The sequence below is a fragment of the Neofelis nebulosa genome, chromosome 18, assembly GCF_028018385.1.
Source record: "Neofelis nebulosa isolate mNeoNeb1 chromosome 18, mNeoNeb1.pri, whole genome shotgun sequence".
NCBI lineage: Eukaryota > Metazoa > Chordata > Mammalia > Carnivora > Felidae > Neofelis > Neofelis nebulosa.
Genome location: NC_080799.1, coordinates 41,472,386 through 41,492,506, shown reverse-complemented (window position 1 = coordinate 41,492,506; position 20,121 = coordinate 41,472,386). Strand labels below are relative to the sequence as shown.

Sequence of the window (20,121 nt, the reverse complement as noted above, 5' to 3'; positions counted from 1 at the left end):
TCCAACTTGCTGTTAAAGGAATCAAAGAATAAAAGAGATTATTGAACTGTATTTTTTTAATGGTACTTTTAATTTTTTTTAAATTTGTATCCAAATTAGCATACAGTGCAACAATGATTTCGGGAGTAGATTCCTTAGTGCCCCTTACCCATTTAGCCCATCCCCCCTCCCACAGCCCCTCTAGTAACCCTCTGTTCTCCATATTTATGAGTCTCTTCTGTTTTGTCCCCCTCCCTGTTTTTATATTATTTTTACTTCCCTTCCCTTATGTTCATCTGTTTTGTCTCTTAAAGGCCTCATATGAGTGAAATCCTTGATATTTGTCTTTCTCTGACTAATTTCACTTAGCATAATACCCTCCAATTCCATCCACGTAGTTGCAAATGGCAACATTTCATTCTTTTTGATTGCCGAGTAATACTCCATCATAAATATATACCCCATCTTCTTTATCCATTCATCCATCGATGGACATTTGGGCTCTTTCCATACTTTGGTTGTTGATAGTGCTGCCATAAACATGGGGGTGCATGTGTCCCTTCGAAACAGCACACCTGTATCCCGTGGATAAATGCCTCATAGTGTCATTGCTGGGTCATAGGGTTGTTCTGTGTTTAGTGTTTTGTGGAACCTCCATACTGTTTTCCAGAGTGGCTGCACCAGCTTGCATTCCCATGAACTGTATTTGCACTTAAAACTAAAGGCAGGGGCACCTGGCTGGCACAGGGGGTAGAATGTGTGAGTCTTGATCTCGGGGTGTGAGTTTGAGCCTAACGTTGGGTGCAGAGTTTACATTTAAAAAAAAACAAAAACTAAAGGTGGGGTGCCCAGGTGGCTCATTCGGTTAAGCATCGAACTTTGGCTCAGCTCATGATCTCATGGTTCATGAGTTCAAAGCCCCACATTGGGCTCTGTGCCAGCAGCTCAGAGCCCGGAGCCTGTTTCAGATTCTATGTCTCCCTCTGTCTCTGAACCTCCCCAGTTTACACTCTGTCTCTGTCTCTGTCTCTTTCTCTCTCTCTCTCTCAAAAATAAATACATACAAAAAAACCCCAAAAACTAAAGGCAAATATTCCTCAGAAGATTAAACTGACCCACTAACAATTCTACTCCTAGGAACATGGCCAAGAAATAATGAAAATATATGGCCACACACAAACCTGTATACAAACGTCCATAGCATTTGTTCATATGCATAGCACGAATGTTCACATTCACTCGAGCCAAAAAAGTGGGAACAACCCACCAACAAATAAATACACCGTGGCTTATCCATACAGTAGAGTATTAGTCAGCCATAAAAAGGAATGTAGTGTTGGGGTACCCAGGTGGCACAGTTGGTTAAGTGTCCAACTCTTGATTTTGGCTCAGGTCACGATATCACAGTTCGTGGGTTTGAGGCCCACTGTCAGTACAGAGCCTGCTTGGGATTCTCTGTCTCCCTCTCCCTCTGCCCCTCTGCTGCTCACACGCGCATGCATGCACACACACACACACACACACACACACACACATACACACACACACACACACTCTCTCTCTCTCTCAAAATGCATGAATAAATTTTTTTAAAAAAGGAATGATGTGCTGACACAGGCTACACCGTGGATGAACCCTGAGAACATCATGCGTAAGTGAAAGAAGCCAGACAATAAGACCACACATATTGTATGATTCCATTTGTATGAGATGTTCAGAACAGGCTGGTCAGTAGAGATGGGAAGATCAGTGGTTGCCTAGGGCTGGGGGAGTGCAGGGAAAACGGCGGGGGGTGATGGCTAATGGGTGCGGATTTTCTTTTTGGGGTGATGAAAATGTTCTAAGATTGACGGTCATGATGCTTGTTGCATAACGTAGTGAACGTACTAAAGCCACTGAATTGTGCCTTTAAATGGATGAATGTGGATTGTATCTTAAAGCAGTTACCAAAACAAACAAACAAACAAACAACCAGGGAGAGACTCTACCCAAAGCAACTCAGGAAGAATCAGACACATCATAAGACACACCTCTGTGGAGAGTGATGTTATCCGTGTTATTTGCTCTCAAATCCTCATGGGGCGCATCTGAGACCAGAAGCCCACTGTCCCAGGAAGCGTCAGGAGCTGTCACTCGTGGCCTTGCAGCGTAACTGCTGATCTCACCTTTTCCCAGGAGTGTTTGCTTTCTGCTGACACCTGCCTTTCTCACAGATGCACACACGAGGCTGCTTCTACATCACCTGCTGCCCCCTCCTCCAGCCCCTGAGCCTCACACCTGTTCTCACACCTGTACTGCAAAGCCAGCAGCACTTTATTTTTAGTCCAGATTATACCCTAACTGGGTCAGCCACAGCGCATAGCTTCAGTGGTCCTTCTGCTGGCCCTTGCCTCCAGATGGACACCTGTCGGCTTTCAACTGGACTGTCCCCGCCCCCCCCCCCCCCCCCGCCTCAGCCCCCCGCGGCTTCCCACGTTTTACAGAATCAGCCCAAAGGTGGGGAAAGTGGGAGCTCCTCCATCCTCTCTACAACCACTGCCATCTGCTGGCCAAATGGTGGTGCCGGGGACATGGTGTCTCCTCTGCTTGCCTTTCCTTCCTGGACTTGGAGCCTGCGTTACAGAGTCCTGGAGGTAATGTGCATCCCTCATAGTTCTCTTAGACCAGAGTTTAAGCCAGACCTCATTCTCACATCGAGACCCAGAAAAGTGCCCGTGTCTTAACGTGTTGAGGCTGATGCGTTTTCGTGAACCTCACGCTTAGTGCAGCAGACACCAAGTGAAGACACAGAGAGTGACCATCCCCAGCAAGCTCCTCTGTGCCCCCTCCCACCACTCGCTGTCCGCCCACAAGGAAGTCACCAGCCCGACTCCTAAGAGTAGATTTGTTTGCATGCATTTGTATCTTCATTGCAAGTTGGAGCCGGTTGGAGCCTGCAGTGTGCAGTTTTCGTCATGCAGCAAACACTCCAGGCGACCAAGGGCATTTTCAGTGCAGTTCTCTCCAATGGAGCAAAACCCAGGCATCACCAAGGGTGCCTCCCTGCCCTCCTGCCACAACCCTCTGCCTCCTCCTTCACCCTCTCTCCCATCATTGGCTCAAAAGCCTCAAACAAAATCATGTGATCGTTTTGGGAGACTCAACCAACAATCACTGAGCACTGAGTACTTGGCGCCAAGTACTGTGCTAAGCACTCTGCACGCACACCTCTCTTGACCCCACAAAGAGCCTGCACACACTTACCTAAACCTAAGTAGAGAGTTGCAACGCCGGTGGCTGGCAGACGTGACTCTAAACCAGTGGTCTCCTCACCACCCAAGCTGCTCTCCAGAGACAGCATGAGCCAGAAGACTGTCACATTTGTAAAAACCTACCTTTATACCCAGCACAGGACGGGAAGGGAGCCTGCTACCCCCGTGGAACCCACCTTGTGAGGTCAGTGATTTGTCTGAATGGTGGCGGCTTCTCAGACCTTTGATACAGAAAAGCGCTCTCATCGCAAGTGCACGGCACGGTGCATTTTCAGAAGCGGAACACGTCGGCGTGCGTGTTTCCCAGCAGCCCGCCTCACCCTCCCTGGGTGTGAGGTCACCCCAGGGTCACCACGCTGCTGACTTCTAACAGAAAAGACCGTTCCACCACGCTCCCTTTTTGTGCTTTTTATAGAAAAGGATTCATACAGTATGAGCACCTTTCTATAAGGCTTCTTGTGCTCAATTTTCTCTCAGTGAGTCATCCCTGCCGGTGCACAAGGCTGCCGGTGTTCGTTGTCATTGCCATATGATGGTCCATTGTGTGAATATAGCATGGTTCATCTGTTGTGCTGTTCCTGGGTATCTGGGTAATTCCTGGATGGGAATTCTTAGGGATTGTGAGATTGCTGTCACAGACATTGTAGTGCATGCTATGAGTCTCTTACTTTTGGCTGCCCACTGTGGGGTAGAACGGCTGGGTCATAGGGTCTACCTGTGTCCAGCCCTGCATACCCTGTCACAGACTTTCCCAAAGTCCTCCTCCCAATCTACACTCCACCAGAGGGTGGGAGTTCTGCTCATCATAGGCTCACCAACACCTGGCATTTCCAGACCCTCCACCCAACCCTCCAACGTAAATGCTAAATGATTCTAAATTTTTTTTAACGTTTATTTATTTTTGAGAGAAAGAAAGAGAGACAGAGCATGAGCAGGGGAAGGGCAGAGAAAGAGGGAGACAGAGTCCACAGTGGGTTCCAGGCTCTGAGATGTCAGCACAAAGCCCAATGCGGGGCTCGAACCCACGAACTGCAAGATCATGACCTGAGCCGAAGTCGGATGTCTGATCGACTGAGCCACCCAGGCGCCCCTAAATGCTAAATGAGTCTAAATGGAAGCATGAATGATTTCAGTGTTAGCTTCTGTTTTGTAATATTTCTGTCGTTGACACAGCCTGTGAGAGTGGACCGCTCCTTTGGAGCTGTCATCCACTTAGCAAACATTTACTGAGCCCCTCCTGGGTGCGGGGCTCTGTGTTCTGGTGCTAGAGAGACAGACAAAAGGAAGAAAGGTCTCTGTCCTGAAGGAACGCCAGGGACATCCTGTCTTCAGCTCAGATGTCCCTCCCGAGGCCTCCCTGAGCACCTGCCCGCGTCACCTCATGGCCCGTTTGTTGACATGTTTGCTGCTCTTGTGAGGGCAAGAATCTTGTCTGCTGGGGGTTCTCTGTCCTGGAGGGTAGTTTCTGGCCCGTAGTCAACATTCAGTAAATATTTATTGGGTGAATGAATGATTGAATACCTAAGTGATAAGTGGAGTGAGACCTGAGATCTTAGATTCAGATCCTGGCTCTGCCCCTCATTAGCTGTGTGAGGCTGTCAGTAAATTATTTAAGTTTCTGATCCTCATTCCTCATCTATAAAACAAGGGTGGTTGAACTGGCAAAAGAAAGAACAAATGAGCTTGAAGCTAAATTGGTAGAAATTATATAATCTGAAAAACAGAGAAAATAGAATAAGGAAACATGAACAGAGCCTCAGAGAAATGTGGGACACCATGAAGTGCACCAACACATGTGTAATGGGAGTACCAAAGGAAAGAAGAGAGAGAGAAAGGAGCAGAAAAAATAGTAAAAAAAAAGTTTAAACATTTATTCATTTTTGAGAGACAGAGCGCAAGTAGGAGAGGGGCAGAGAGAGAGGGAGACACAGAATCCAAAGCGGGCTCCAGGCTCCAGGCTGTCAGCACAGAGCCCGACACCGGGCTCAAACCCACGCATCATGCGATCATGACCTAGCCAAAGTCGGACGCTTAATCGACTGGGTTAAGGTGCCCCAGCAGAAGAAATATTTAAAGAAATAATGCCTGAAAACCCCACAACGTAATAGGAGAAAACAAAAAGAAGAAAGAACAAACCCACATTAATCTACACATCCAAGCATCTCAGCAAACTCCCAAGTAGGAGCACTGCACAGAGAGCCATGCCCGGGGTTCAGCCAAAGGAAGCAAATGCCTCCTTTGTGGTCCTTCCTCAGAAAAAGGCTTTCTGCAAATGACTCTGTTTTATTCATTCAGTCAGCAAGTATTTATGAAGTATCAACTGTGTACTTGCTAGAAGCCATCTCCCGTTAGAACTCACATCTGCCTCCAGGAGCTCAGAGTGGTGAGAGAGAATGGCACTAACCAGATAGCCACACAAATGACCATGGCCAACATGTGAAAGACATGGGAAGTACTAAGATCCCAGAGTATGGAACGTTTATTCCAATCAAGGAGGTAGGGAAGGCTTCCCTTGGAAAGTAATGGCTGAGCTGAAGTCTGAATGATGAGTAGGACTTTCGTTTCTCTCATAAATAGGGGCAGGAAAAATGTTTCAGCCACATGCCAAGGACAGGGGAGGGGCTAAGGAGCCTCCAGGTGTTCGGGTCCTGCTCATGGGTCAATTGGAGGTCACATCTTTTTGATCACGTTCCTCAACAAGGACTAAAAGAAAGTTAATTGGAAAATTGTATGTCTGATAAGGGGTTAATATGCACCTGTCATGAGATACCCCCCCAACCCCTAACCCTCACCCCAAGTTAGGAGAATGTCCAGATACCAGGCAGCCAGAAATGGCACGCGTTGACTAACCACAAACTCTGAGCCTTCACCAGCAGTACTCGCCCTGGCGTCCAGTTCTTCCTGGAGCTTGAGAGGAAAAGGCACCTGGTTATCCTTCTTAGCCATCTATGATACAGCATGAAAGATGCCTGGTCTGGGAAAAATGTATGAACAGCATTTTACAAAACAGATTTAATCATTGATGTCAACTTATTTGGGAGGGAAAAAACGCTAATGGTCATTTCCAACCATGTTAATTGGTTTCTGGCTCCGACCAGCTGCTCAGAGAATGTCCAGTGACAAGTTTGTCCTGAAATTGTCTGAGCGACGGTTCTGCCGTCAGAACTCAGCGTTGCCAAATGACTGGTGATGACCGGTGACCCAAGGGCAGGGTCGCTTCCTGGGGACAGCAGGGACAGCAAATCCTCCAGGAAGCAGGGAACACCCTGTGGAGCAGCATTGTGACCTCTTCCATTCAGGCAGTCTGGTCTTTAGGTCTTTTGATTTTGTAACAAGCGTTCTGTTTCCAGACCTAAAATGACATGATTTTTAAAGTTTTTGGATCTTCTCTAACACATTGGCTTTTTTCTTTTCCTGCATTTGATCACAACTGTTTTGATTCAGTGGCATCAAATCACCTGCAACTTTGCTTTCTCAAATCTTGCCATTCTGTGATGTGAAGTGAGTGGATGCATGTGTGTCCATAGATGCAGACTGGGAGTAAACATTCATACGTTGCATCCAGGATACACTGGGGCAGATATACAGGGTTGTTGCTGCAGTGTGGGCGGGGCCACAGAAGGGGGCTTTGCCAGGGGAGATCTTGGGGGGGGGGGGCCGTCTTAGAGGCTGGCTACCCCACCAGCCCGCTTAAATTAGTGCCCCTCCCACACTCTCATTTTGTCCCATCTTACTATGTTTCTAACTCCTATCCCTCCCTGACCTTAGTCTATTTCTTTCCTGTAAAATAAATGTCTCCCCCACTAGCCAGCAAGCTCTGTGAGATCAGAGACCGCCCCCCAGACCTGCTCACTGTGGTCCCCTCCATAATTAAGCGCAGCATTTGGTGGGGCGCCCAATAAATACTGGTTGAAGAAAAGAATGAAGAGTCATTGCCAGGCCCAGTGCTTGGTGCTGGGAAATACATCCGTGTCTCTGCAGTCGGCTTGCAGCCTTATCTTGAAGGCCTGAGACCAGACTGGGTTCTTTGAGATGAGTTTCCACCTCTCTGAACTGTTGCAACCCGGGCTCATTCACTAGCCTCACGTTCTTAGACCCCAGAGGAACATACCCCTCAGGCCCCAGAGCTGCCAAAGCCAAGCACAGGGTCGTGCCCTCGCTTCAAAGCGAGCCAGGGAACCTGTGAGCCGTGGTCGCCTCCAACCAGGATTCCTAAAGTGGAGGCTTCACCAGCCAGTACGCAGGTGGTTCCGGATGCCGGGCATCCCCTGCAAATGACAAAGCACCCTCACACCCACTTGCCCACCCTGGCCCCCCAGTGACCGAGAATTGCTTCCAATTCTGTCACTCACATTTCTTTGTAAGGCCCATGGGGAACCCCTGGTCTGGCCCCGTGCTGACCTGTCCCGTCTTGTTTCTGTGCTAACCTGCCTGTTTCCTCTTATTTTCCCTTGCCTGTTGAGGAAAGCCTTGCCCGTGGTTCTGTAATAATACAGCTCCTCAGCCCCTTGCCTGCGGTTCCCAAAGCCACGAAACTCTGCCCCCTGAAAGGTTTTCCGTTAAGTTAGCAGAATGAGCCCCTCCAGCCAAGAAGCCACTGTGTTGAGCAAAGTTGGTCTTGTTGACTTGTTGCCACAAGAGAGAACCCACACAGTCCGTGTCCTGATTACCTCCCATTCACCCCTTTGGTGGGGCAGGGGGAGACATGTGCCCTCAATAGTACAACCCCCAGGGCTGGCCAGAACAGCAGTTATCAGCCACATACGCTCACTGGTGGGGGAAAAAGAACACCGCCCGCCACATGGGGCCACTCGGGGTTGCAGTCAGGAACACAGTGAACCAGCACGGAGCTCTGGGCTGCTCTTTCTAATGAGGGGGTGGGGTGCCTGCAGGAGGATGTGATTGGCTTGCAGGCTGGCAGGGAACTGCATGCTGAGAACAGGGAGGAGCGTGGCCGGTGTGGCCACTGGGGGACTGGCTGGGGGGAGCCTTGCCCGACAATGGGGGCGCACATCTGAACGAGGGAGGGGGGCTGTGTGTCTGGAAGGCTTCAGGGCGGCACTTGAATTTTTGGGTCTTGTAGCACAAGGGGGAACCCACAGGACTCTCTGGGAGGGTTAAGTTGAAGGGTTTACAGGACTTGGGTCCATGTTAGGTGATGGGGGAATGTCTTGGATCGGGTGCTGCAGTGCAGAGCCCCCACGTGGGGCTCCATTTCGTGAGCAGCGAGATCACGACCTGAGCCAAAATCAAGAGTTAGACTCTCAACCGACTGGGCCTCACAGGCGCCCCAGGGACCATGGCGCCAGGCCAGGTCCGGATGTCAGGGGCTGCTTTTCTCTTCCTCCATCTCTACCCCCATGTAGCCAAAAGCACACACAGTCAGTCCTCAGAAACCTGGCCCACAGAGTCCCGAGCTTCGCTGTCCCAAGTGTTGCTGGTCAGGAGGTTGTTCAGAGAAAGCCATCGCAGCTGGGCTGTGGTTACCACCCTCCCGCTGTCCTGCACAGTGAATCGTCCTGTCCCCTCATAGGACAGCCGCTGCACCGAATACGTCACCGCTGCCCAGAATACGTCAGCCACCCGCCACACAGTTCATTATCAGAAGCAAACCTGTGTCCTGGTTTGCTCTGGTACCAGGTCCTGAACTGGAGCCTTGATTGCCAACCCCAGGCTGTGAATACGTGCCCCAGACTCCAGCTGGTCTTTCCCTAGAGAGCCAGGGGGCTTTTTTTTCTTTTTCTTTTTCTTTTTTTAGAGAGGGAGAGAGAGAGAGGATGAGAGCAGGGGTTGGGGGGAGGAGAGCGACAGAAGGAGAAAGAGAGTCAAGCAGGCTCTGCACTGGGTGTGGAGGCTTGATCTCATGGCCCCAAGACCATGACCTGAGCCGAAATCAAGAGTCAGACGCTTAACCAACTGAGCCACCCAGGCATCCCGGTGGCTTTTTCTTTTTCTTTTTTTAAGAGAGAGAGGGAGGGGCAGAGAGAGAGGAAGACAGAGGATCTGAAGCAGGGTTGGTGCTGACAGCAGAGAACCGACACAGGGCTCGAACTCATGAATTGTGATCATGACCTGAGTGGAAGTTGGATGCTCACCTGACTGAGCCATGATCATTGACTGGCAAGAGTGAAATATCAGGTCAGTTCTGAGGGAGAGGAATTCTTTTGAGTCATAGTGGCTGGCACTTCACGTGTGTTATTGCTGCACCTGTGCGCACACACACACACACACACACACACACACACACACACACACACTGCCCCTCCCCTCGGCAACCTCACATGGAAGGTTTTGTTTCCAATTAGGCGGCGGGAAGCGGAGACTCAGAGAGGTTAAGTCATTTGCACAAGGTCCCACAGCTGTTGAGAAAGAGACATGCACACATCTCCATGAACCCAGAGTGGACAGGTGCTCCACCCTTTGTGGGGAAGCTGGGGGAGACCGCCCCTCAGCCAACTATACCCCTGAGCAGGGCTCATGCTGTGCACTGTGCAGAAGCAGCGTGTGTTGTGTGCCAGGGATGTGCCAGGAGTGGGGCTCCTGGGGTTAAGCCAAGGACCTTCCCTGCAGACTTCCCCAGGAGACCAGGATGAGCATTCTTGTCCAAGAATTGACACAAGCAGGGCCTGACCACATAGGAGCCCAAGTGGCAGCTGGCTCACAGCCGTGTCCTCGGGGCATGGGGGCTTCTGGAGCCCTGGCTCTAGCGGGGAGCAGAGCAAGGTTTGGCAAGGGTGTCCTCACCCTAGTGGGGATGTCCTCACCGGGGTGGGCAGGGCCATGCAGAGTTCAGACCTGTGGAAAGCCAGCTGCCTCTTGCCCTTCCCACCCCCATCCCCACTCCCCACCAGAAGCCTGAACATCTGTGGGGCCTTTGGCTCATGTCTGGAGACCAGCTTAGCTCTTCAGACTCCTTTCTACTTCTTCTTTTCTCCTAACTCCAAGAACTGTTTTCCTGTCCTAATTCTAAAGGCTTCTGAAGAGCAAGCTTCCTCCCCCTCACCTTCACTGCATGCTTCTTAGAAGGGGTCATGGGTCTTACATAACTGAAGGGCTTGACATGAAAGGCTGACCGTCCTTCTGTTCACTCATCAACTTTTCATTGAACGCCCACCGTGCCCCGCTCCAGGCCCCCGGAAGCACGCCGACCTGCCCACGTTCTTTGGTGTCCTAGCAACCAGAAGCTCTCACCTGAGCTCCGGCCAGCACAGAGGCCATTTTCTCTCTGACTGCCATGACCTGCAGCCTCCCTGGGCCTCTGAGGACCTGTCTGCACAGCTCGTGTGTCCCCTGAAAGCCACCACTTGTCCCCATGGACACCCAGAAGCCCAGCCCAGCCTCCCCTCCTTGCAGAATGAGCTTCTCGCTCACATTCTCTGAGCTGGTCAACATCGCCATCCCGCAGTGCGGGGTGGTGAACTTCAAGGCCCTGCACCTCCTGCTCCAGGGCATCCTGGAGCACATCCACCTGGCTGAGCTCAAGAAGGTCCTCTCGGGAGACGAGGACTTTCTCCAAACCCCGCTGGCCGCGTTCATGCCCCGGGAAGCAGACGCCCAGCCCATCCTGCACCCCATGAAGAGGCTCAGCAACGTCTTTGACCACGTGGTGAGCCGCATCGACAAGATGGAGAGCCAGCTGGCCATGCTGCAGGACCTGCCATCCACTTCCCAGCTGCTGGAGGGCAGCCGGGGCAAGGGCCAGCCCGCCCAGGATCTGTGGCACCTGATAAAGCTCCGGAAGATGGTGGAAAGCAATGAAGAAGCCATCGCAAAGGTAAACCACCTGGCCTCCGGAAGCTTCCTGCCTTTCCTGCTCTCCACCCAGGCGCCTTCTCCCTCTCCCTTTGTGCCCCTTGTGATGGGCTCTCCCCCACCAAACAGGGGGGGATGGGGCTTTGGAGTCAGGCAGAACCAAAGCTCCAAGCTTGCACCCTTTGTCAAGCGTTGAGGAGAGAAGCCAGACACAGAAGGCCACCTGTGGTCTGAAACAGGCAGATCCATAGAGAAAGGAAGCCAACAGGTGGTTGGCAGGGGCTGGGGGAAGGGGGAAAGTAGAAAGATAGCCCAGTGGCTATGGGGTCTCCTTTTCGGGTGATGAAGAGAGTTCAGAAACACAGACCAGATTCTGCCATTCCCTCATCTCCTCACTGTCCCCTTTGCCCTTGAGGCTCTGTTTGGCTCCCTGCCCAGGGAGATGACCAGTAGAAGGAACACTCCCCTGCTCCGGGTGAGCTAGAGGCTTACGTCTGTTAACCCCTTTCATTTTCATAGCACCCACAGGAGACAGGCGCGATGATCACCCCCAGCTTAGGTGAGGCATTGAGGCACTGAGAAGTTTAACCCACTTGGGGCCACACAGTGTTAGCAAATGTCCTCATTTGCCAGCGCAAACCTGAGCTGGGAGGGGTAGGTGAGGGGCATAAGAATGTGGGGGTGCTCAGCATGGTGCTGCTTACCCACTGGACCAGGGGGTGGGGGATGATCATGGTTTCCTCCTCCCAGGATTGCCTCAAGATTGGTACGAGACAAGGTAATGAGTCGGAAGTGCTTAGACAGAGCTCAAGGTATTCTGGGCGCCCAGGCAGCAGTCACTAGGAGCGTTATCCAGAGACTTGAACTGAGCAGGGAAACTGGGATCACCGTGACCTCAGCGAAGTCAGACACCAGGAGACCTGAGGGACAGGAAGAGGGTGAAGTCTGGCCAAGGTGGGCTGAGAGGCAAGGCAATGCGGACCAATGTTAAATCCCATGCTAAGTAAAGCAGCCAGATGCAAAGACCACATAGTGCATGATTCTGTGTCTCTTTTCTTTCATCTTTTCTTTTCTTTCTTTTTCTTTTCTCTTTTTTCTTTCTTTCTTTCCCTTTCTTTCTTTCTTTCTTTCTTTCTTTCTTTCTTTCTTTCTTTCTTTCTTTCCTTATCCAGGTTAGTTAACATATAGTGTAGTGTTGGTTTCAGGAGTAGAATTTAGTGATTCATCACTTACATATGACACCCAGTGCTCATTCCAACAAGTGGCCTCCTTAATGCCCATCACCCATTTAGCCCCTCCCCCTCCCCACCTCCCCTCCAGCAACCCTCAGTTTGTTCTCTGTATTTAAGAGTCTCTTACGGTCTGCCTCCCTGTTACTTTTCCCTTCTCTTCTCCTACGTTCATCTGTTTTGTTTCTCTAAAAAAATTTTTTTAATGTTTGTTTATTTTTGAGAGAGAGAGAGACAGACAGACAGACAGACAGACAGAATGTGAGGGGGCGGGGCAGAGAGAGAGGTAGACACAGAATCTGAAGCAGGCTCCAGGCTCTGATCTCTCAGTACAGAGCCTGCTGGTGCGGGGCTCAAACTTGGGAATGGCGAGATCATGAACTGAGCTGAAGTTAGATGCTTAACCGACTGAGCCACCCAGGTGCCCCCATCTGTTTTGTTTCTTAAATTCCACCTATGAGTGAAACCATGAAACATCCAGAAAAGGCAAGTCCATTGAGACAGAAAGTAGATTAGTGGTTGCCAGGGTCTGGGAGGTGGTGACTATGGGAAGCGACTGCTGATGGGTATTGGGTTTCTCTTCGGGGTGATGAAAATGTTCTAGAAGTAGGTCATGGTGACAATTGCCAACCTTGTGAATGTACCAAATGCCCCAATGAATTAATTTTGTTTCGGTATCCTGTGCATTTTACCACACACACACACACACACAGCAGAGGTTGGCAGAATCACTTAAAAGAAAAAAGGCGTGATCTAACTATTCCCTGTCTACAGGAGACACATTTTAGATTCCAAGACAAATAGGTTGAAAATAAAAGTTTGGAAAAAGGTACTCCATGCAAGCAGTTATCAGAAGAGCTAGAGTGGTCACACTGCTCCTATCAGACAAGACAGACTTTAAGACGAGAATTGTTGCCAGAGACAAAGAAGGCTGAATGGGTGCCCCAGTGTAGATTACAGAGGCCTCGGAGGCTGGAGAGGTGGACACAGTGTCCAAGCAGCCTGTCCCTGGCTTGCCCTAGTGGGTGGAGGTTTCTAGAATGCACAGTACCCAGAGTGACCCAGCCAGCACATGAAGGGCGCTGCTGGATGGGCTCCAACATGGCTTCAGAGGACTATTTGTGCATCTAGGATTAGAGAACGTCCCCCTGGCCTGACCTTGGCTGAGGTTGCTTGGGGTTACCGCAGCGACGGTCCCCACCCTACTCCCTCAAGGGGGTTGCTATGGTAACTGGTTCTGGGATGGTGCAAGCTGCTTACCTAAGTATCTGCACCACCAACCAGTCAGGCCCGCAGACCAAACACCATGTGGATGTCCAGGTCACGTCCCCTGCCCCTGCCTCCCCGCCCCTTTCTCTGGGGCTGGCCGGATTGGTGTCCTCTGCTGTCCTCTACGAGCGCCTATCAAGGTGCAAAGGCCCAAAGTGCGGAAAGAGAAGCCTGCTGGACCTGGCACCCACCCCGGACAGAGTGAATGGTGCCCAGAAAACTAGGGTCGGCACCAAGGAGGCTTCTTGAGAGAAGGTTTGAGGGGCTCTGCAGGCATGGTTAGTGCACGCCAGATTTGGAGCTCAGGCACTGCAGGCTGAGATTGCAGCGGCTGTCACCCTCACAGATAATTCTTCCTCACGAGGGTCAGCCTGTGCGCTGTGGGATGTTAAGCAGCGTCCTCGGCTTCCACCCTCCAGGTGCCAGAAGTGCCCCCTCGTGGTGACAACCAAAACTGCCTGCAGACTCTACCAAATGCCCGCTGGGAGCCAACTCGCTCCCCGCCCCGCTCCTCCCGCCCCGCACCTTGAGGACTGCCGAGTTAGGAAAACTTATCTCCCTTGCTCGCCCTGCGTATTGTCCCCACAGCCCCCCCAGGAGGCTCTTACCCGGGGCCTCCTGCGCCTGCTGGAGCGCCAGCCCCACCTGCGGAGCTTTCCCAGAATTGCAGGCTCCAAGGCCCTGCCCGCATCTCCCCGGCCGCCGGCCCTGAACGTGAGTTTTAGAAAGTGAACGCCGGAACGAGCCAATGAGCCCAGCCAGATTCTAAAAAGCTGAGTCTGGAGGTCCTTGACTGTGTCCTTGAGACCTCGGTTATCACAGTTGTGATGATAACCCCTGGCCATTAGCCTTACAGGAGAGAAGGAGAGACCGCATCAGCTGTTTATTTAGACTATTCTGGGGGTGCATGGCTGCCTCCAGTCAGTAAGTAGCACAGGCCACTCTGGATCTCTTGGGTCATGACTTCAAGCCCCATGTTGCAGGTGGAGCCTACTGAAAAACAACAACAACAACAACAACAACAAAATACCGTTCTGGCTGACCCTGTTTCCATAAATAAAGTCGAGGTCCCTGTGGGGATTGCTACAACCTGTTGTTGCTTTTTCTGATTTCAAAACTCCCTTCCCATTTGAGTCGCTGAAAAACTCCTGATGCAGATCCCACAAATTGAAATGATTTTAAATTTATTTATTTATTTATTTATTTAAAAAAAATTTTTTTAACGTTTATTTATTTTTGAGACAGAGAGAGAGCATGAACGGGGGAGGGGTAGAGAGAGAGGGAGACACAGAATCGGAAGCAGGCTCCGGGCTCTGAGCCATCAGCCCAGAGCCCGACGCGGGGCTCGAACTCACGGACCGTGAGATCGTGACCTGAGCTGAAGTCAGACGCTTAACCAACTGAGCCACTCAGGCGCCCCTAAATTTATTTATTTTTAAAAATAAAGTTGATTTATTTATTTTGAGAGAGGCAGAGACACCGCCAGTGGGGGAGAGGCAGAGAGAGAAAGAATCCCAAGCAGTCTCCGCACAGCCAGCACAGAGCCTGATGCAGGGCTCAAACTCACAACACTGTGACATCATGATCTGAGCCAAAACCAAGAGTCGGCTGCTTAGCCCATTGAGCCAGCCAGGTGCCCCTAAAATGATTTTAAATTTAAGTTAATGTTTGAAAATTTCATAACAAAGCTGAAAGGTGTGAAAACACTCTGGGGTTTTAGAGAATAGGGTCAAGGTTACTGCAATAACAGTAATGAACTTTCTATGTGGCCAGCACCTCTTCAGGGTGCTGGCAAGTACCTTTGTATTGCTGTTCCCTGGGAAAGAAAGGCAGGGAAGGAAAGGCAAGGAAGGCAGGTGTTAACCTGCCTTCCCATTTCCCAAAGCTCTGGGGTTTGCCACCTTTTCTGGGTTTGCCCTGGACTACGTGTGTGTGTGTGTGTGTGTGTGTGTGTGTGTGTGTGTGTGTGTGCGCGTGTGTGTGTGATGGGAGTTGGGGGGGGATGACTCCTGCTCAGGTAACTTATAACTTAGACCCCTGGTTGCCTCCAGGGAGACGGGGGAGAGGGAAGCATTCCTGCACTGGTGTAAGATCTAGACTTCAGAGATTTCCCTGAAAAATGTTTTCCATCTACAGCAGATAAAGACTTGTGAAACCCTTCCTATAATACCATTACCACTCCTGACAAAATTAACAACTCCCAAATACCATCCAATAGACTGTATTGAAATTTCCCCCAGTTTTTTCTAAAACAAAAATGCTATTTTTTGCATTTTTATTGAGATATACATATGTTCATGTGCATACCAAAATATTCATCCATTTAGAGTGTATGGTTTCATGGAGTGCCTGGCTGGCTCAGTTGGTAGAGCATGTGACTCTTGATCTCAGGGTTGCGAGTTTGAGCCCCAAGTTGGGATCACTTAAAAATAAAAATCTTTAAAAAGTAAAGTGTACAGGGGCGCCTGGGTGGCTTGGTCGGTTAAGCGTCTGACTTCAGCTCAGGTCATGATCTCACGGTCCGTGAGTTCGAGCCCCGCGTCGGGCTCTGTGCTGACAGCTCAGAGCCTGGAGCCTGTTTCAGATTCTGTGTCTCCCTCTCTCTCTGCCCCTCCCCTGTTCATGCTCTGTCTCTCTCTGTCTCAAAAATAAATAAATGTTAAAAAAAATTAAAAAAAAAAAGTAAAGTGTACAGTTCAGGGATTTTAGTATGCTCAACACTGTGAGTGTTCTGCAACAATTACAATCAATTTTAGGACATTTCCTACAACCTCCCCCCAAAGCCCCCTTAACCATTAGCTATCATTCTTCTTCCTACTCCTTTTTGAGCCCCAGTCTTGCACTTACCATGATGTCTTCAAGGTTGATCCATGCTGTCACATGTATCAGTACTTTATTTTTTTTTATTGCCGAATGATATTCCACTGAGTGGATAGACCACACTTTTTTCTCAATTGGTGGACATTTGGTTTTTTCCACCTGTAGGTTGTTAGGAGTAGTGGTCACTATGAACAATGGTGTATACATTGTCCTGTGAATATGTTTTCATTTGGGCATATACCTTGTGGTTTTGATTTGCATTTTTCTGGTGACTGTGCTGAGCATCTTTTTCAGGTGTCTAGCGGCCATTTATAACTCCTCCTGGGAGAAATGCCTATTCAGATTACTTGACCAATTTTAATTGGATTGTCTTTTTGTTGAGTTGTAAGAGTTCTTTATATATTCTGCATATATGATGCCATGTGTGTGATTTATAAATGTTGTCTATCATTCTGTGAGTTGTCTTCACTTTCTTGACAGTATCCTTTGCTAGGCAAAGTTTTAAATTTTTCTGGAGTACAATTTATGTATCTCTTTTGTCACGCTTTTTGATGGATTGTCGCTTATGCTTTTAGTGGAATATCTAAGAAACCATGGCCTGGCCAAGGTCTTGAAGATTTACTGCTATGTTTTCTTCAACAACATGGGAGAATGGTCTATAGTTTATCTCTTAAATTGAGACATAGGAGCCATTTTCAGTTAATGTTTGTATACAGTGTGAGGTAAGAGTCGTTCATTCTTTTGTATGTGGATATCCATCTGTTCAGTACTGTTTGTTGAAGACAGCTCTTCCCCTATTGACTTGTTTTGGCATTCTTATTGTAAACGTAACTATTTCTGGACTGTCATTTCTCTTCTAGTGACCTATGTATCTTTTCTTATGCCAATACCACACTGTCTTGATTACTGTAGCTTTGCAGAAAGTTTTGAAATCAGGAAGTGTGAGTCTTCCAGCTTTGCTCTTTTTTTTTTTTTTTTTGAGATTGTTTGGCTATTCTGAGTCCCTTGCATTAACATAAGAATTTTAGGATCCAGCTGTCAGTTTCTATGAAAGAGAACAAACTGGCATTTTTATAAGGATTATGCTTAATCTATAGATCAGTTTGGGAATTAAGCCTTCTAATCCAAGAACATGGGGTGCTATTTATTTATCAGTCAGCTTTATTGTGATAAAATTCACATACCAGGGGCCCCTGGGTGGCTCAGTCAGTTAAGCGCCCCACTCTTGGTTTCAGCTCAGGTCATGATCTCATGGTTCATGACTCGAGCCCTGCATCGGGCTCTGTGCTGCCAGTGCAGAGGCTGCTTGGGACTCTCTCTGTCTCCCTCTCTCTGCCCCTCCCTCCCTCTCTCTCTCTCTCTCAAAATAAATAAATAAACTTAAAAAAAATCACATACCATACAGTTCACCCCTTTAAGAGTGTACAATTCAGTGGTTCTAGTCTATTCATAGAATTGTACACCCATCACCACAGTCAATTTTAGAATATTTTCATCCCCCTAAAAGAAACCCTGTACCTTTTGTCACCGCTCTATCCCCTCAGGCTCCGCTGCAAACCACCCCCCCAACCCTAAGCAACCACTAATCTGCTATCTGTCTTGTAAATTTTTCTATTCTATATGCTTCATATAAACGGAATGATGCAACGTGTTGTCTTTTGTGTTTGGATTGTTTTAGTTAGCGTCTTGTTTCTGAGGTTCATTTTCCTTGGAATCAGTACTAGGTTCCTTTTTATGGCTGAATGATATTCCATATTGTGAATATATCATGTTTTTTGTATCTGCCAGTTGATTGACATTTGGATTGTTTCTACTTGGAGCTGTTATGAATAATGCTGCTATAAACACTCATCTACAGGTTTTCATTTCTATTAGATATATACCTAGGAGTAGACCTGCTGGGTCATTTGGTAACTCTGTGTTCTATCTTATGAGGAACTGCCACACTGTTTCCTAAAGTGGCTGCACCATATCGCATTCCCACCAACAGTATGTGAAGGTTCCAATTTTTGTACATCTTCACCAACACTTACTATTAGCTGACTTTTGATTGTAACCATCCTAGTGGGTATGAAGTGGTATCTCATTGTAGTTTTGATTTGTTTTTCCCTGATGACTGATGATGTTGAACATCTTTTCTCATGTGCTTAGTGGCCATTTGTATATCATCTTTGGAGAAATGCCTATTGAGATTCTTGAATAATATTGGCTTCATAGAATAAGTCTGGAATTCTTCGATTTTTTTGGAAAAGACTATAAAGAAGTGGTATTAATTCTCCTTTAAATGTTTGATAGAAGTGAGTGGTGAATGGTGAAGCCGTCTCAGCCTGGGTCTCTTTTTTTTTTAAGTTTTTCTTTTCTTTTTTTTTTTTTTTTTTTTTTTTTTGTTTTGTTTTTTAGAGAGAGAGAGGGCACAGGAGGGGCAGAGAGAAGGAGAGAGAGAGAAAAAATCTCAAGCAGACTTTGCACTGCCAATGCAGAACCTGATGAGGGGCTCGAACTCATAAACTGTGAGATCATGACCTGAGCTGAAACCAAGAGCCGATGCTTAACTGACTGAGCCACCCAGGTGTCTCTCTCTCTCATTTTTTTAAATCAGTGTTTCAAATCTGTTCCCTTGTCTTAGATCTATTCAAATTTTCTCTTCTTTCTTTCTTTTTTTTTTTTTTTTATTGAGAGAGAGAGGGCTCAACTGAGTAAGGGCAGAAAAGAGAGAGGGAGAATCCCACGAGAGGGATGGAGGGAGGGAGGGAGGGAGAGAGAGAGAGAGAGAGACAGAAATAGGACTCAACTGAAGCAGGGCTCATGTTCCCTTGAAGTAGGGCTTGAGCTCACCTGATGTGGGACTTGAACTCATGAACCATGAGATCACGACCTGAGCCAAAGTCAACTGAGCCACCCAGGTAACTAACTTGTAGGCCTACAGTTGTTCACAGTAGTCCTTCATAATTCTTTTTATTTCTTTTGAGTTTATTTATTTATTTTGAGAGAGAAAGAGAAAGCATGAGCAAAGGAGGGGTAGAGAGAGAGGAATGCGAGAGAATCCCAAGCAGTGGGATTCTGCACTGTCTGTGCGGAGCCTGACACGGGGCTCAAACTCAAGAACCACGAGACCACGACCTGAGCTGAAATCAAGAGTCAGATGCTTAACTGACTGAGCCACCCAGGTGCCTCTCTTTTTATTTCTGTAGGGTAATGTTCCCTCCTGCATTTCTGATTTCTTCTCCTTTTTTCTTGGTCAGTCTCGCTTAAGATCTGCTAACTTTGTTGATGTTTTCAAAGAACCAGCGTTTAGTTTCATTGATTTCCTCTCTTATTTTTCTATTCTCTATCTCATTAGTTCCCACTTTACTCTTTATTGCTTCACTTTTTCTACTTGCTTCCGGTTTTTTTGCGTTGCTTTTTTCCAGTGTCTGAAGGCTGGCTTCAGCTGCATCCCATAAGTTCTAGTGTGTTCTGTGTTTATTTTAATTCATCTCAAACTAGATTTTGATTTCCCTGGTGATCTCTTCTTTGACCCATTGCTTATTCAGAAGAGTGTTGTTTGGTTTCCATTTATTCGCAAATTTCTAATACTTTCTTCTATTATTGATGTATTTGAATCCATTGCAGTCAGAGTACACGTTTTGCATGATTTCAGTCCTTTAAAAAATGTGTTGACACTTGTGTTATGGACTAGCATATGGTCTCTCCTATAGAATGTTCTGTGTATGCTTGGGAAGAATGTGTATTCTGCCATTGTTGACTGGAGTGCCCTATAGGTGTCTGTTATGTCTAGTTGGTTTATAGTGTTGTGCAAATCTAATTCCTTGCTGATCCTC

The 20,121-nt window shown here is 48.3% G+C and overlaps 1 protein-coding gene across 8 annotated transcripts in view; it reads left to right on the top strand.

Moving 5' to 3' along the window:
• C18H16orf96 (chromosome 18 C16orf96 homolog) overlaps positions 1–20,121 on the top strand; it is a 50,179-nt gene that overhangs the window by 2,591 nt on the left and 27,467 nt on the right. For 5 of the 8 annotated variants that reach the window (XM_058711508.1, XM_058711503.1, XM_058711511.1 and 2 more), the window contains exons 1-2: positions 2,425–2,612; positions 10,360–11,004. In XM_058711508.1, the coding sequence (XP_058567491.1) occupies positions 10,543–11,004 (462 nt within the window). In that variant the 5' untranslated portion in view covers positions 2,425–2,612; positions 10,360–10,542. Of the gene's footprint in view, positions 1–2,424; positions 2,613–9,022; positions 9,369–10,359; positions 11,005–20,121 lie in introns of those variants that run through there. The other 3 variants (XM_058711506.1, XM_058711504.1, XM_058711505.1) reach the window with 2 other exon arrangements.